This window comes from Podarcis erhardii (genome assembly GCF_964252035.2).
Source record: "Podarcis erhardii genome assembly, chromosome: Z".
Lineage (NCBI taxonomy): Eukaryota > Metazoa > Chordata > Lepidosauria > Squamata > Lacertidae > Podarcis > Podarcis erhardii.
This window is the reverse complement of record NC_138504.1, coordinates 42,639,360-42,655,580: the sequence shown is the minus strand read 5'-3', so window position 1 is coordinate 42,655,580 and position 16,221 is coordinate 42,639,360. Positions and strand designations below refer to the sequence as shown.

General features: G+C 48.8%; 2 protein-coding genes across 4 annotated transcripts in view; one reads left to right on the top strand and one right to left on the bottom strand.

Moving 5' to 3' along the window:
- SLC31A2 (solute carrier family 31 member 2) overlaps positions 1-16,221 on the top strand; it is an 833,895-nt gene that overhangs the window by 127,481 nt on the left and 690,193 nt on the right. The window lies entirely within an intron of this gene.
- The window catches only part of LOC309333335 (uncharacterized protein), a 155,594-nt gene continuing 139,502 nt past the window's right edge, over positions 130-16,221 (bottom strand). Inside the window, exons 64-69 of the mRNA XM_081846707.1 lie at positions 15,457-15,519; positions 14,141-14,306; positions 5,065-5,171; positions 3,670-3,750; positions 2,639-2,827; positions 130-1,777 (exon numbers count right to left, since the gene is read on the bottom strand). Of these exons, the coding sequence (XP_081702833.1) occupies positions 1,628-1,777; positions 2,639-2,827; positions 3,670-3,750; positions 5,065-5,171; positions 14,141-14,306; positions 15,457-15,519 (756 nt within the window). The 3' untranslated portion in view covers positions 130-1,627. The remainder of the gene's footprint in view (positions 1,778-2,638; positions 2,828-3,669; positions 3,751-5,064; positions 5,172-14,140; positions 14,307-15,456; positions 15,520-16,221) is intronic.

Genomic DNA, 16,221 nt, shown 5'->3' with positions numbered 1-16,221 from the left:
ACCGTAGGGCCTGGCCTGCAGTGCGCCCAAGCCACACGTCTCTCCTGGGAGTGACACAGTGGCTTGGCGCTCTGCACTGCTCAAAACAGCAGTGTGCGGCTTCTGTCTGCTAGGCGGACTACATGGGCAGCTTGCCCCGCCCCTGCTGCTCTGGGTGCTGGAGCAGCTAGCTAAGCCCCTGGATACATCCCCTTTATGATGTGCATCTTAATTGATTGATCTCCTACATTTGCCTGTTGATGTTCATAATGCACAGTAGCACATAGTCAGATGTTAACATTTCATTCCTCTCCAAAATGAGGGGGGAGAAACACTGGAATGCTTTTGCTTTACAAGGACAAAATGAGGCAGTGGTGGACCAGTTTTTGCAATTGTGTCTTTTCACACAGAGAGGAAAAGCATGCTTGAGGTTTTGCAGTCCTTGAAATAAAATAAAACCCCAAACCAAGTTCTGGAATCCTGCACTTTTCAAGTTGTTTTAAACCAAGAAAGGCAAACCTCCAGATGGTCTGATGCGGCCCACCAGGCCTTTCCCTAGGCCAGGGAACCTTACGCACAGGGGACAAATGTGGTCCTCTAGACCTCTCTATCTGGCCCTCAGGCATCTCCCTAGGCCATGCCCCTCACAGCCCTGTTTGGTGCCCTCATTGGGTCTTTGTTGCCTGTCTGAAATGTGTCCTTGAACTCTGATAATGCCTCTTGCTTGTCTGGATGGGAGATAGAGAGGAGTGTGCGAGTGCATGTAGAAACTAACCTACTGTACTGAATTCAAACACTGAGGGCAAAGGAAAACAGGTCAGCTGACATTACTGTGAATGACCGGTGTGAAGTTCTACCCCATTCCCATCAGAGTTGGCCTTCAGGCTATGGGAGATATATGGAACTGGCCCGTGGGTTGGATCAAGTTCCTTCCCTCTAATTTAACATGCTAAGTGTTATGCCGCTCAGAATAGTACACTGCAGATTCATGGGAACAGAGGGACACAGGGTATACAAAACAACAGCAAAGTCACCTTGGACTGACCCCATGAAAGGGACCACAGGTTATTTGTGCAATTCAGCACTTCAAAATAGGACTAATGCTGATTGCATTTAGCTCCACTAAGCTGCATTAATTTACTGGCTGAATTTTACAAATGTAATTAAGGGTTAATATGTTTCTAAAGGCACAACAATTTTAATAGGTACAGACCAGGTTGAAAATCAACAGGTTCAATTTTTCCCCATCACTGCACACTGGAGGAAAGAAATTGCACCAGGATTCTGTGATTGTTAAATATAAAGACCATAAAAAAGACTACGCAGCCTCCCCCAAGGTCATAGCTGTCAACCTTTCCCTTTTTAAAAGGGAAATTCCCTTATTCCGAATAGGATTCCTCGCAAGAAAAGGGAAAAGTTGACAGCTATGCTCAAGGTAACTCAATAACATCTCCACTGGGACTTAAATTAACACCTTTTTACATACAGAAATGAGTTGTAAAACAATATCCTTCAGAAGGAATGCAACTTTAGACAAAGAACTCATAAATAGGAACAGTAGCTTTTAAGGGCCACGTTGTTCTGTACAAGATTTTCTCTCTTTTACTTCCACAAGAGGAAAGATGCATTCATTTGTTCAAAGTCAATCTTAGCTGAAGCAAACAGGCCCAACCGTGAACCCGAACTGATGAGAGACATCCCCATTATGAAACACAGCTAGGTCACGCACAGGCAAAAGGGCAAGGTCCTCCGTGGAGAAATGGAAGATGGTGTCAATGATAGAAGATTCATTGTCCAGCTGAAATATGCAAGGCAGAATTATTAGGCAAGAGCCAAATCTTTCATTTTGCAACACAAAACCTTCACACATGCAACTTGCTAGACTATATTGTTTTGAAGATAGGCTGAGAAATGTGTGTGAATAATTCCCCATCGAGCTGGCAGGTCAGATCTGTATCTGCCCTACCTGTTGCAAGATAACTCTGACAGGTGGGCATGGCCACTGTAAGGGGAATCAGCCAATTCCCCTTACTCAGACTGCATTAAGGATATTGTTAGAAGAACCAGCTTACTGAAATCAGATTAGGAATTTGTTAAGAATGTTTATGCAGGCCAAACCCAGCCTTGAGTGAGTCTGATAGAGAGCAGGCACCCTGTTCTTCTTGATGAATCTGGCACCCAGATCAGATAATGCAGGTATGCTTTTCCTCTGAGAAGGTGGCCTCATTTTTATGCATGCATAAAGGTAAGGTGAGGGGATGCCTCCATCTAATTTATAGGCCTGTGGACTCCACTTCTGTAGGTTCCCTCAAGCAGCCACTTTTCTGTTTGACCAAGTAAAGGACCCTCCTAGTGTCCTCTTTATTGACTTTCCCCTTATTCATGAGGAGAAATTCCTCATACTTTAGGGTGAACATATAGATGGTGTTTTTCACCCTTGTTCCACTCCATTAAAATTGTAGGGAAGGGGGTGTAGCTCAGTGGTAGGGCAACTATCTTGCATGCAGAAGGCCCCAGGTTCAACCCTTGGCATCTCAAGGCATGCCTGGGAGAGATTCCTTGATTGAAACCCTGAAGAGCTGCTGCCAGTCAGTGTAGACAATACTTGTTTGACTCAGAGGCAGCTTCCTATGTCAGTCATGCATTTCCTTCCACTTACTGTGCATCCTTCAAGGACAGCCACATAACTCTGCTCTTGGGAGTCGGTAAGGAACTTGATTTCTTTTTCCAGCTGCAGCTTGCCCCCATCTGGATGAGGTCTGCAGGAATACGACACCTTCTGGGTGGCCAGGCTGCTATGAAGCTTCAGGAAACGGAGCTGGACAGTGGTCGTATCCTGGTACTCCAGCTGCAGCAACCAAGAGAGGACAGAGGGCTAAGAGTTGGCCAAAGCTGGTCAAGCTTGCAGGGCTGAACACTATCTTGTGTGTGTGTTGAGGGGTGGGGGGATACCATCACACCTCATATAGAAAGCTAGAATGTCAGGAGCAAAGGAGTCCAACCAACACATCATTTCTTTCTACCTGCTTTGGTGCTCCTGCCATTTAGGACTGCATTTTAAAATGCAGATAGAGGGATTTGGAACACTAGGATGCCAGGGGAAAGGCTAAAACTCCTTTCTGCTCAATAAGTTCAAATTCACCAGGTCACTTAGGCAAGCCCCACCCCCCCTCTTTGTTGAAGTACAGCTCCCATAATTGCTGGTCATTGCCCATGCCTGCTGAGGCTGATGGGAGTTGTACTTCAGCACTGTCTGCAGGGCCAAAGGTTTCCCACACCTGATGCAGAGGATTGCATGTATTAATAGGCAAGTCAGGTACCAAGTTATGATGACTAAGTAGGGATGGAGAAGGCGCTTGGTTATGTTTGCATTGGAACTACCTAATTCACAGTTCTAGAATGAATACACAAACCAAAATACAGCTATCCTTTGAAATTTTTGCTTCTCTGAATTTTGCAATGCAGTTCTCTGAGCAAACATCATGTAGAAAAAAAATGCACATATTAGAGAACGGTGTGCATAAAAATGTATTACAATCAGAGGAAAATTTATTGCATAGGAGTATGTATTAGCCAAAACTGCAGCCAGAAATGTGCCTGTTACGAGACATTTGTACCAAAATGCTGATGAGCTTTCCGGAGGGAAAATTTTGTGACGGAAACTTAAGTGTTGCTTACAGAGAAGCTTACCATGAAACCACCAGGCAGGGAACTGAACCACTGGAAGGTGTTTTCCAAAGCATATGCCCTCAACCAGGCTTTGATGGGGACCTGATGGTTTAAAAACACACAGAGTTCATCAAAGATCACAGATTTTTACAGTGATTAGAAACCCCTGTTGGGCACAGAGCAGTAACACAGAGCAAGGCTTTCAGGGTGGCTGCCCCTGATTTGTGGGAACAGCATCCCTGTTGAGATACGACAGGCCGTCCCACTCCACTGTTTGCATTATCTGGAAATAATTGAAGGTCTTTTCATTGTGATGCCAGGCACCTTCATTATGCAGTTTCCATAACGAGCTGAACATGCATCTCTTTATCCTGGCCTTTGACATTATATTTGTGTGTGTGTGTGTGTGTGTGTGTGTGTGTGTGTTGTTTAGTCATTTAGTCATGTCCGCCATGGACCAGAGCATGCCAGGCACTCCTGTCTTTCACTGCCTTCCACAGTTTGGTCAAACTCATGCTGGTAGCTTCGAGAACACTGTCCAACCATCTCATCCTCTGTCGTCCCCTTCTCCTTGTGCCCTCCATCTTTCCCAACATCAGGGTCTTTTCCAGGGAGTCTTCTCATGAGGTGGCCAAAGTATGGGCGCACCCTATTCTTGTGATGCTAGTTTGTTTTAAACTGCTTTTGATATTGTATTTTTAAATTGCTGCAACCTGCCCTAGGACTTTATAGTGAAGGTTTAGTAAGAAATTGTAATAATAGAATCACAGAAATGTAGAGTTGGAAGGGATCCTGAGGATCATCTGATATTATTTTGATATTATTCTTTAAACACACACACAACACTAAGAAGCACTTTGCAATTAATTACACAGCAGCACTGTGGCAATGGCACATATGATCATAGCATTGTAGAATTGGAAGGGATCCTGATGATCATCTAGTCCAACCTGCAACCCTGGCGTTATCATCACTATCCTTTTACCAACTGAGATGATGATGATAACAACAACAACAGCAGCAACAACAACAACAATTTTAAGCTATTTTATGGTATGTTTGTAAACCACCTTGAGATGCATGTAAAAGGCGATCAATATGTTTATTAGTAATAACGATGATGTAATCAGTGACTTTAACCTGTTTTCAACTGCTTGTAATATTGTATTTTTTAATGGCTTGAACCTGCCCTGGGATGTTACAGTGAAGGGTGGGTTAATAATTGAAATAATAATAAGCAAAAGGATAATATGTTAGCTGTTTTTATTGCATGCATGTAAAAGGAGAATCATACATTGAATCATACATTTAATAATAATAATAATAATAATAATAATAATAATAATAGTAACAATAGCAGTGGTGCTGGGTGCATGACTGAGCTTTTGCCTTGCTCAGAAACCTTAGAATTCTTACCTGGTTTTGAACAGGAGAAATACAAGTCTCTCCCCCAGCCGTGAAGTTGCAAAATGCCACCAAAGAGTCTTGCGGGCTGCCTTGGTTGGGGTCTATGTAGTAATGCCCTGAAATGAAACAGATTTCCTTTCTATACAAGATCTCAAAGTAGCTGTTTTACTACAAAGGAATTTCAGAAATAGACTGGAAAGAGAAGCTGCTGAATTACAACTTATCACCAAACTCAAAACAATGGAGAAACCTGGTCTGAACAAAGACCTTGGATTCTTATCTCATTATACATGACAAAGCCATCTTTCACCTTTTCACCCCTTGCTTTTTCCTGTAAGACCTATTGCAGTCGTTAAGAGTCGTCAACAGGCTCATCACAGCTATCTGCCAATCACCCATTCCCACCACCCTTCTGAGTAATACCCCTCCCCACCTTCTCACTATATAGAATGGTCTGGAAACTTCTGTTTCAGTGTATCTGAAGAAGTGTGCATGCACACGAAAGCTCATACCAAGAACTGACTTAGTTGGTCTTTAAGGTGCTACTGGAAGGAATTTGTTTTGTTTTGACTATGGCAGACCAACACGGCTACCTATCTGTAACCAGATTTCCTTTATAACTAGCCTGCTAAGAGACTAAGCAGCATCATGCTTTCATGCTGGCCACAGAGGAAGCCCCCTTCTCCCCAGCCAGCATAGAGAGGCAAGTGGCAAGGATCTTAGCAGGCTGATAAAACAAATGTGCCTCCTACCAAACAGGCCTGTGGAGGAGGGTACAGAGCAGAGTCAGCTTTGAGAACCAAGCTGCTTGGCAGAGGAGCCTGAACACTTGCCTGCATAGAATTTCTGGTAATCCAAGGCTATTAGGAAAGTTGCATTACAAGGTGTCAGGGAACTGACATCAGAGTGAAAAGAGGAGGCAGGGCTCCAGAGCGATGCCGGAGAGGGAACCAGTCGGGGGGAAGGAATTCAGCGTGACACCAATAGAGAGGAGATGGAGGAATCGGTGTCAGGGCTCCAAGACCCTTCAACCGAAACCAGCGGAGAGAGCGCTGGCACGCCCTTGCCATCCCCTTACTTGCGCAGACGCGTTCCGCGCAGAGAACATAGGCGGAAACTTGGGGTCAAGCAGCTTTTATGCTGGAAGAGATTCAAGAAACGCCCACTGGCAGATTCTGCAAGTGACTAACAGGTCACGGAGGGCGAGCTCTAACCCTAAACATGTTTGAGCAAACCATCTAATTGAAGCGGAGGCAGTTTACGCACGAGTAACCACACTATACCATTACAGCAATCTGCCAGTCCCTTGCTGTTACTCGTGAGTAAGCAGTGGAAACATGAGCCAGACAGGAGGCGCCGGGGCAGCGGAGCCAGCTGCGGGGGCGCAGGACCTGGTGAAGAGGAACCAGGAGCTGGAACGGCATGTAGCACTGCTGATGGCGCGGCTGGACGAGAGGCGCACCCAGGACGCGCAGGTGAGACCCACCCCAGGGGCAAAGAAGGTGCCCGGACTGGTACACAAATTTGGGGGAAAACCCCAAGAATATAATGGATTCCAGACAGAAATAGAGTACGCACTGCAGCTGCAGCATGATGATTTTGCTGACGAGGCGGCGCAAGTGGCTTATATCGTGGGGCACATTGAGGGCAGCGCGAGGGAATGGGTCAGACCCCTAATGGCCGCGCATAACCCCGCCATGAAGGACATCCGGAAGCTTTTTCAGGCGATGGACGCTATGTATTCCAGCCAATTGGGGGAGAGTGTGACCCAACGGGAGCTGATGAGATGTAAGCAGGGGGACCTTTCCGTTAGAGACTATTGGTCCCGCTTTGCAATGCTAATACACAGGCTCGAATGGGATATGGACAGCCCACCCATACGGATGCTGTTTGAGGAGGGGTTGTCCCCAGCCGTTAAAGATGAGCTCTCCCACGCGCCCCACCCGGAGACTATGGATCAGCTGACGAAATCTGCGCTGGCGATAGGCTCTCGCCAGGAAGCGCGCACTTTGGAAAGGCGGGAAGGGAGAGGGGAGCGTTGCCCTGACTACCGCATTCCTGAGATGCCAAGGCAGCCTTCCGATGACGTGGTGCCAATGGAAATTGATGGGGCGCGCGCACGCGAGGTGCCGAGCGCCCACCAAGTAGTCAAAAGGGAGGCAAAGGCTGGGAGAAACTCCAAGAAATGTTTCCTCTGCCAACGGCCAGGACACTTTGCCAGGGTCTGCCCACAAAGAAAGGCTTGGCAAGGGATGGTGGGGGCCGCTGGAAATGAGGGGGAGGGGGCAGAGGACAAGGTGCAGGGAAACGCCAGTGCTTGACTGCCCACAGGGGGGCGCAGCAGCCAAGCGAACAACTAATTGAAGTGCCCCAACCGGACCCACCCAAGGTTTCTATAGCGATAGAGGTGACGCTAGAACTCCCAAATGGACACCCAGTCAAGGTGAAAGCAATGTTGGACTCAGGGAGCTCCTGTAATTTTTTTAGTAAGGAGTTTGCGCTGGAGCACCAGATCCACTTGCTGCCACTGGATTTCCCACTCCAAGTCACCACGATAGATGGCAGAGTTGCTAGGGGGGGAGGTGACACATCAAACCCCGCCAATGAGAATGAGTGTGTCCAGGCACACAGAAACCATTGCCTTTCACGTGGCCACACTGGCGGGACCCCCAATAATACTGGGGATGAGCTGGCTAGTGCTACATGATCCAGTGGTGGCGTGGCACCAACGCACAGTCACCTTCGGGTCAGCCCACTGTTTGGAACACTGTCTAGGAGGGGAGAAGCCCAGGGTGAGGTTGGCCAGAGCAGCAGCAACCACGCTGGAGCAGAAAGGGAAGGTGCCGCCACAGTACGCAGACTTACAAGAGGTCTTCAGCGAGAGGGAAGCGGACAGGCTGCTGCCACATAGGCCCTTCGACTGCCAAATCAACCTTCTCCCTGGGGCGCAGCTGCCGGTGGGTAAGCTGTATGCCATGTCCGACAGAGAGATGCAGGAGTTGCGAGACTTTATAGACAAGAACTTGAAAAGGGGGTTTATAAGAGAATCTAAGGCAGTGGGGGGCAGCCCTGTGTTTTTTGTGGATAAAAAAACCACGGATCAGCCGAGGCTCATCGTGGACTATCGAAAATTAAACCTGGTATCAGAACCCGTGACCTTCCCAATGCCCAGAATTGATGATATTCTGACCAGGGTAAGGAAGGGTAAGATTTTTACCAAGCTGGACCTTAGGGGGGCCTACAATCTGATTCGATTGAGAGAGGGGGACGAATGGAAAACCACCATGTTCACCCCCCTGGGGGCCTTTGAATATTTAGTTATGCCATTTGGATTACAATCGGGCTCTGCCTGTTTTCAAAGCTTCATGCACCATGTGCTGGGTCCCCTGCTGTACAAGAACTGCGTAGCATTTCTGGACGACGTCCTGATCTATTCGGACAATGAAAAACAGCATGTCCAGGACGTCAGGGAAGTGCTGAAAAGGCTACGAGAGCACCAACTGTGGGTCAAGCTGGAAAAGTGCCAGTTTCACGCCAAGGAAGTGGAATTTCTGGGATACAGGTTGTCAGACAGAGGCCTAGCCATGGACCCCGGCAAGGTGCAGGCGGTGCTGGAATGGAAGGCCCCCAAAACCCGGAAGGATGTGCAGAGGTTCCTTGGGTTCAGCAACTTCTACCGGAAGTTCATCAAGAACTTCGCCCACTTAACCGCACCCATCACGGATTGTCTCAGTAGCAAAAAGAAGTTCGTCTGGACGGAAGGTGCCCAACGTGCCTTCGAGGGGCTAAAGCAGGTGTTCGCCTCGGAGGAACAGCTCCTGCACGTGGATCTGCAGAAACCGATGAGGCTAGAGACCGACGCATCAGACAGAGCAATAGGAGCGGTGTTGCTCCAGCCGGGACCCGCCCAAGACACATGGAGGCCGTGCGCCTTCTTCTTAAGGAAGCTGAACGAATTGGAACAGAACTACACGGTGTATGATCGTGAACTGTTAGCTATTTATGCCGCGTTTCGCCAGTGGAGACATCTCCTGATAGGGGCCCAGCACAAGATCCAGGTTTGCACTGACCACAAGAACTTGGAATACTGGAGGACAGCGCGAGTGCTCAACCAGCGACAGATTCGGTGGGCACAGGAGTTCTCCAAGTTCTTCTTTGAGATCAAGTACGTGCCAGGGCAAGAGAACGTGAGAGCAGACGCGCTTTCACGGAAACCGGAGTACACGGAAGGAGGAAGACCACCGGACGCTTGACATGTGTTCCCTGAGGAACGATGGGTTTGTGGGGGGGCGTTGGTTGGGAAACGAGAACTAACCGAGTTGATTTGCCAGGACGAATTTGCCCAAACCAGAATCAGGGAACTAAGGGAAAATGGGAGAGACCGGGGGGACTTCGAGGTAAGGGAAGGGTTACTGTATTACAAGGGAGCAATGTATGTGCCCGGGGGGGCCTTACGGGAAAGGGTGCTCCAACAGCTTCACGACAACCCTACAGCGGGACACTTTGGGCAACACAAGACCATGTTACTGGTCACTAGGGAGTTTTGGTGGCCGGGGGTGAGGGAAGATGTACGAGAGTATGTACGAGGGTGTGACCGCTGCCAAAGAGCCAAGGGGGAGCGGGCAGCCCCGGCAGGGTTACTAGAACCCTTGCCCACGCCGGGGAGACCCTGGGAGGTGGTATCAATAGATTTCATGACAGATTTGCCCAAATCCAGAGGTAAGACAGCAGTCATGGTAGTAGTAGATCTGCTAACCAAGATGTGCCATTCTATAGCATGCTCTCATGCGGTGACAGCCGAGGAAACCGCACAACTGTTTGTTACTCACATCTTCAGGTTGCATGGGGCTCCTTCGAGGGTTATCTCTGATCGAGGGAAACAATTTACCTCGAGGTTCTGGAGGAAGCTTATGAACTTATTGCAGGTGGAGGTGGGATTCTCGACAGCGAGGCACCCAGAAACTAACCGGCAGGCAGAGAGGGCGAACAGCATATTGCAGCAATATCTCCGCTGTTACGTCAACGAGAGGCAGAACGACTGGGTAGATAAGCTAGCACTGGCCGAGTTTGCGTATAACAATGCGGAGCATGTGTCCACGGGGATGAGCCCATTCTTGGCTAATTATGGGTGTCACCCCAGGGCCTTTTCCCGGGAGGGGGGAGGAAGGGTGGAGCGTGCCCGCCGCAGAGCAGTTCGTGGAAGAAATGGAAGCACTGCACCAGCAGCTTAAGATGAATCTGGAAAGGGCCAAGGAAGAGTACAAGAGGCAAGCGGATAAACGTCGCCGGGAAGGGGAGAACATTAGGGTGGGGGACCGGGTGTGGTTATCCACTCAAGGATTGCCCTTCAAGGGTGGGTGTAAGAAACTCTGACTGAAGCGGCTGGGGCCTTTCGAGGTGGTACACCAAGTCAACCCGGTGGCATTCAGGCTCAAGTTGCCAGACAACATGAAAATCCACCCGGTATTTCATAGGTCACTGCTCTCGCCGTACTGAGAGGAGCGGAGAGTCCGGGAGGTAGGAGGAGAAGGGCTCAGACACCCACCACTGGAAGAGAAGGAACACCACCAGCAGATAATGGAGATCCTGGATTCGCGGTGGCGGGGGCGGCAGGTGGAATACCTAGTAGCGTGGGAGGGGGAGCCCGAGTCAGAAAACATGTGGGTTCCAGAAGGGGAAATAGATGATGGGTATCTACTGGAAGAGTTCCACAACAGGTATCCGAGGAAGCCCAAACCTCTGGAGAGGTTCTGGGAGGAGCAATTTGCCACCACCGATGACGAGGAGGAGGATTTTGTGGGTTTTCCAGCGTCCCCAGAGGAAGGAGGGGAGTCGTCAGGAGAGGAGGAATCAGATTGGGAAGCCCCTCCCATCAGAAACCGGGGCGGGTGGGAAGCGGGGTTTGAGTCCTCGGGCGATGACGACAGCTCCTTTCGAGGGTTCCCTGCATCGTCGGCTGAAGATGGGGACAAGGTCACGTCACCGGGTCAGGCCGGGGGTGGAGGGGGTCCTGGGGGGGAGGTGGATGTCAGGGAACTGACATCAGAGCGAAAAGCAGAGGCAGGGCTCCAGAGCGATGCCGGAGAGGGAACCAGTCGGGGGGAAGGAATTCAGCGTGACACCAATAGAGAGGAGATGGAGGAATCGGTGTCAGGGCTCCAAGACCCTTCAACCGAAACCAGCGGAGAGAGCGCTGGCACGCCCTTGCCATCCCCTTACTTGCGCAGACGCGTTCCGCGCAGAGAACATAGGCGGAGACTTGGGGTCAAGCAGCTTTTATGCTGGAAGAGATTCAAGAAACGCCCACTGGCAGATTCTGCAAGTGACTAACAGGTCACGGAGGGCGAGCTCTAACCCTAAACATGTTTGAGCAAACCATCTAATTGAAGCGGAGGCAGTTTACGCACGAGTAACCACACTATACCATTACACAAGGTAATGGTAATATTTATTTATTTTTATTTTTATTTGATTTGTTTTCTAAAGAGCAAACAACCGAACAGCGAAGCAAAGCAATTGTAAAAAGAAAAAACCCAAGTTTTAAAGGACTTCCAGATCAGGACTTCTTAGCTCTAGCATTTTTCTTCATTAGGGGGCTGGTCCACCGTCCCTCAGACCTTGTGGGGCACCGGGCTATATTTTGAAAAATAGAAATACCCTACAAGCCGGTCCTGCAGCTGCCTCCAGACCTGAAGGAGGAAAGCACTCTGCATGCACTCAGGTGTGTGTCTTGGCACCACCTGCTCACCAGCGTTGTTGACAAGCAGCAGCCGCTCCATCGGCCCATCCCTGCGGAGCTCCCAGGCCGTGTGCACCACGCACTGCAGCCTGTCATCCAAGGCCAGGTCAGCAGGCAGGCTGTGCATGTGGAGCGCCGGGCAGGCGATGCACAGTTCGCCCCCCCCAGCTGCTCCAGCATGGTCACCGAGCCCGCCACCAGCAGCAGCCCATAGCGCAACCCAGACATGCCCACCTCTCCGTCCATGGCCGTGCCAGGTTTACATCAGCGCGCGGGTGGTGAGGCTTCAGATTGGCTGCAGGAACTTCCTGGAGCCAATCCAAAGCCACATCAGCATCACCGTCCACCCAGAGGTGTCCGCGGCTTTGGGTTGGCTGCAGGAGCTTCCTGCAGCCAATCCGAAGCTGTGCCAGCGTCGTGGAAGTCAGTCCCCCCGCAGCGAGGCATCAAGGAAACGCACCGGTTTAGCTTAGCTCGGGGACTGACTGAGCGGGTGGCAGGGTCCGCGGGCTGGATTTATGAGCCTGGTGGGCCGCATCCAGCCCCCAGGCTGTAGTTTGCTGACCCTTGCTCTAGCTAGAGTCAAGTGAAAATGTTTGTGGGGATTTCTGGATACAAACTTATCCACTAGTCACATTTTGTTGCTCTCAATGGATACTGTTGCCATTCTACACACACACACACACACACACACACACACACACACTCCAAATGCCCTGGATGTCAAGCCATTTGCAGGCAATTCTGGTGGAAATAACAACTTCCTCATGGACAAGCTTTGCGGGTGGGTTTCTTGCCAGTGTAGGTGGGTTAGATTCACAGAACCATAAAATTACAGAGCTCCCTGCAATGAAGAATCTCAACTAGATAATATGTGACAGATCCAACCTCTACTTAAAAACCTCCAAGGAAGGAGAGTCCACCACCTCCAAGCTTGCTCCATCCTCCATGTGACAATCCTTTATATATTTGAAGATGGCTGTCCTAACTCCTCTCAGTCTCCTCTAAACACAACCAACACTCTCAACCGTTTCCAGACCCTTGATCATCTTGGTTGCATGTGTTCCAGCTTGTCAATATCCTTCTTAAATTAAGACCCAGTGTGGTGCAATGGTTAGAATGTTAAGACTAGGATTTGGGAGAGCAGGGTTCGAATCTCCACTCAGCTATGAAGCCCACTGGGTGACCTTGGGCCAGTCACAGTCTCTTAGCCTCACCTACCTCACAGGGTTGGGAGGATGAAATAGGGAGGAGGATAACCATGTATACCACCTTGAGATCCTTGGAAGATAAAGGTGGTATATTAATGTAATAAATAAATAAACAAAATAAACAAGTGGGCTGAGTGATGGATGTAATTCTGTGATGGCCTGGGACGTGGGCTCGGAGCCAGAGCCAGAGGAGTCTCAGTCCGCTCCCTCAGGCGGTATCTGAACCAAGTCTGGGGCCTGATTCTGAAGAGCCCCAGTCTGCACAGGTTCCCCTGCAACAAGCACCAGTCTGAGCCTGCCCTGGCTCCAGATGCAGGGATTACCTCATTGCCCTCTGCTGGGCAATCACATACAGCTGCTCCACTACCAGTTGGGTCAGGAGAGGCTAAGGCAGCCTCTAGGTCTAGTAACCCACCAACATCTCCCGAACTGCAGAGATTCATGTCTGAGAGAAGGAGAGACCTGAGTATTTGCAGGAGGAGTCCTCGCCTCCGGGCGATACAGGAAGGTGAGTTACCGGAGGATCAGGACCGGCCGTTACCCTGTCAGAGATAAAAGGCTGCCAGACTCCATCCCAGGTTGTGGGAGCAACATTGCTGTTTGCTAGAACCTAACTGAGACCCTGTGCCTGACCTAGACTGGTTTCCTGCCTTGGCCCTGTTGGACTGACTCCTCGCGGAATCCTTGGATTTGGGACTGGACATGGACTGCATGGCTCAGGTTAACCACCGGGCCCAGCACAAATTCTTACTGTTGTTAAATGATTTAGGACAGACAGACAGACAGAAAGAAAGTACTTCATACTGTGCATAGTTAAACTATGGAACTTGCTCTCACAGGAGGCAATGATGGCCCTCAGCTTGGATGGTTTTAAAACAGGCCTACACAGAATCATGGAGGATCAGGCTGCCAATGGCCACTAGCCATGATGGCTTTGCTCTGCCTCCATGGTTGAAGGCAGTATGCCTCTGAATACTAGTGGCTGGGAATTGCAGATGGGAAGAGTGCTGTTGTGCTTGGGTCCTGCTTGTAGGTCAACAGTTGGGGCATCTGGTTGGCCACTGTGAGGATTCTGGACTAGATGGGCCTTTGACTACAATTCAGCGGGGCTCTTCTTCAGTTCTTATGTTCCTACCATCTGGGAGATGGGGTTGTGCCAGCAGAAGCTCTTTGCAAGTGGCAGCTGGGTAGTCTCTGGTCCCATTTGGAGGATCTACCAGGAGCTTCAGTTCTCGTCCCAAGCTATCCATGAGGCTCCACACATAGTCATAGTTCAGCTTCCTTGCTGAATAAATTAGATGCTAGCAAAATAAAAATAAAAGGAAATGAAGCAGAATACAAAGTCAAGCCACTGTCAGGTATGGTGTCCCATGTCAATATCAATCAAACCATGTAGAAGATAATAAAGAATGGGGGTGTGTGGGTGCCCCACAATAAGCTTTGTGCCACTGCAGATCATGCATAGAGGAGGTGCATGCTCTCCATCAGAGTGCAAGTTGAATCCTCCCAAAAAAACTAGAAGCCGTGAGTTATATCCAACAAAGTTCTACTCACAGCAGACCCACAGAAAGTAATGTATGTCATGCCCATAAATTTCAATGGATCTACTCTGAATAGGACTTTCATGGCATATAACCCTATCCTTGTGAAATTTGCAGTTCTTTGAATTTTGGTGTGCAGTCCTGTGCTGAACCAAAGGTAAACTGTTCCAGAAGCTCTGCAAACAGCATCTTGGTAGTCACGATAACCCCACAATTAATTGCTAGTTGTTTTAACAATAAGCTCATATATGTTTATATTCACTTGCTTCGATATAAGCTAATTGGATTGCTTCGATGCTATCCTTATTTGTGGGCTTGGGATGCTGGGCTCTGAGCCCAGAAAGGGGAACTATCTGTATTTGTCATCTATGCCCTCATCTGTTCAGGTGAAGTGATGGGAAAGCCTGGCCAAAGTGCTGCTTTGTGTATAAAGAATGTATGCATGTTTGCTTGGGTGCAGACCAGCCATCTTCTTGCTGCGGTGTCTGTCCTGCATTTGTAAATGCTGAGAGACCTGGCAGGCTGATTTGCAGTAAGTCTAGACCTTTCTTGAACAAAGCACTAGAACTGATCACTCTTGTGTTTTTGACATGGTATCCTGCACCAAATCACTCCCATGAGCCCTCCATTGGGCCTCCTTTGGGCTTGTGGTTCAGAACAACTCCTCTAACTAAAAAATGCACACATATACAGTATTAGAGGAAACTGTGCATAAACATGCATATATTTGTGAAAATATAAAAAATGCAATAAAGTGTTTTGTAAAAATGTGTGTATTCACATTAAAATGCTAATTAACTTTGCTGAGAGCTTCTAAAAAATGATGTCAGAAAGTGGTGCAAAAATATGGCAAACAAAACTTAAGATTGGGAAAAGGAGAAAGTGGAAGAAACTGGCAGGGCATAACTACCTTCAAGTCTTCCCTGGAGATGTTCAGTGAAGCACCAGGGGGTCCAGGAACACCAGGCATGCCCTATAAGTAAGAAAGAGTATCATCAATCCTGTTCTGGAAAGCCTGGTGCTCAGTGCTATGGTCCTCGGGCTTCTTTGGTACTCCTGGTGTTTGGGAAAAAGAGGTTCCGAAACGACATGCATTACACATGCTTCTGCATTCAATATGCATGGCCTGAAACTTAATACATCCCGAGAAATGCCTGCTTGCATCTGAATGAGGAACTATCTAACTAGCAGAATACACAAATACCAAATCCACACCAATGCATAATCCAGGCATGTCCCAAATCCATTTCAGTTGCCTAATTTGGCCCGCCGGTCGGTTTAATCTGGCCTCTGTGGCAGTTTATTTATTTCCTGGGGTAAAATCCTAAAAAAACCCTTTGGGTTTGAATAATAAAAAAAGCTCAAGAACTTCAATCCTAAAAAAAGGTCAACAACAACTTTGGTCAGCCCTTTGGTCAGCCTCCATGGCCCTTCACTTCATCAAATCTGGCTCTCTTTGGACACCACTGGCATAAACTGAAACACAAACTATCCTGAGAGATTTGCACTTCTCTGAATTTTGCAGTTCAGTTCTTCAACCAAACAGTATGTAGAAAAACACATATATTAGGGGGAAATGTGAGGCGTATGGGGTGTTAAGGGAGGGGTAGTACCTCTGATAGGAGACATGTCATGGTCCTTCCGGGGTAGTTTGCCCACCTTTAGTCCCCCCCCA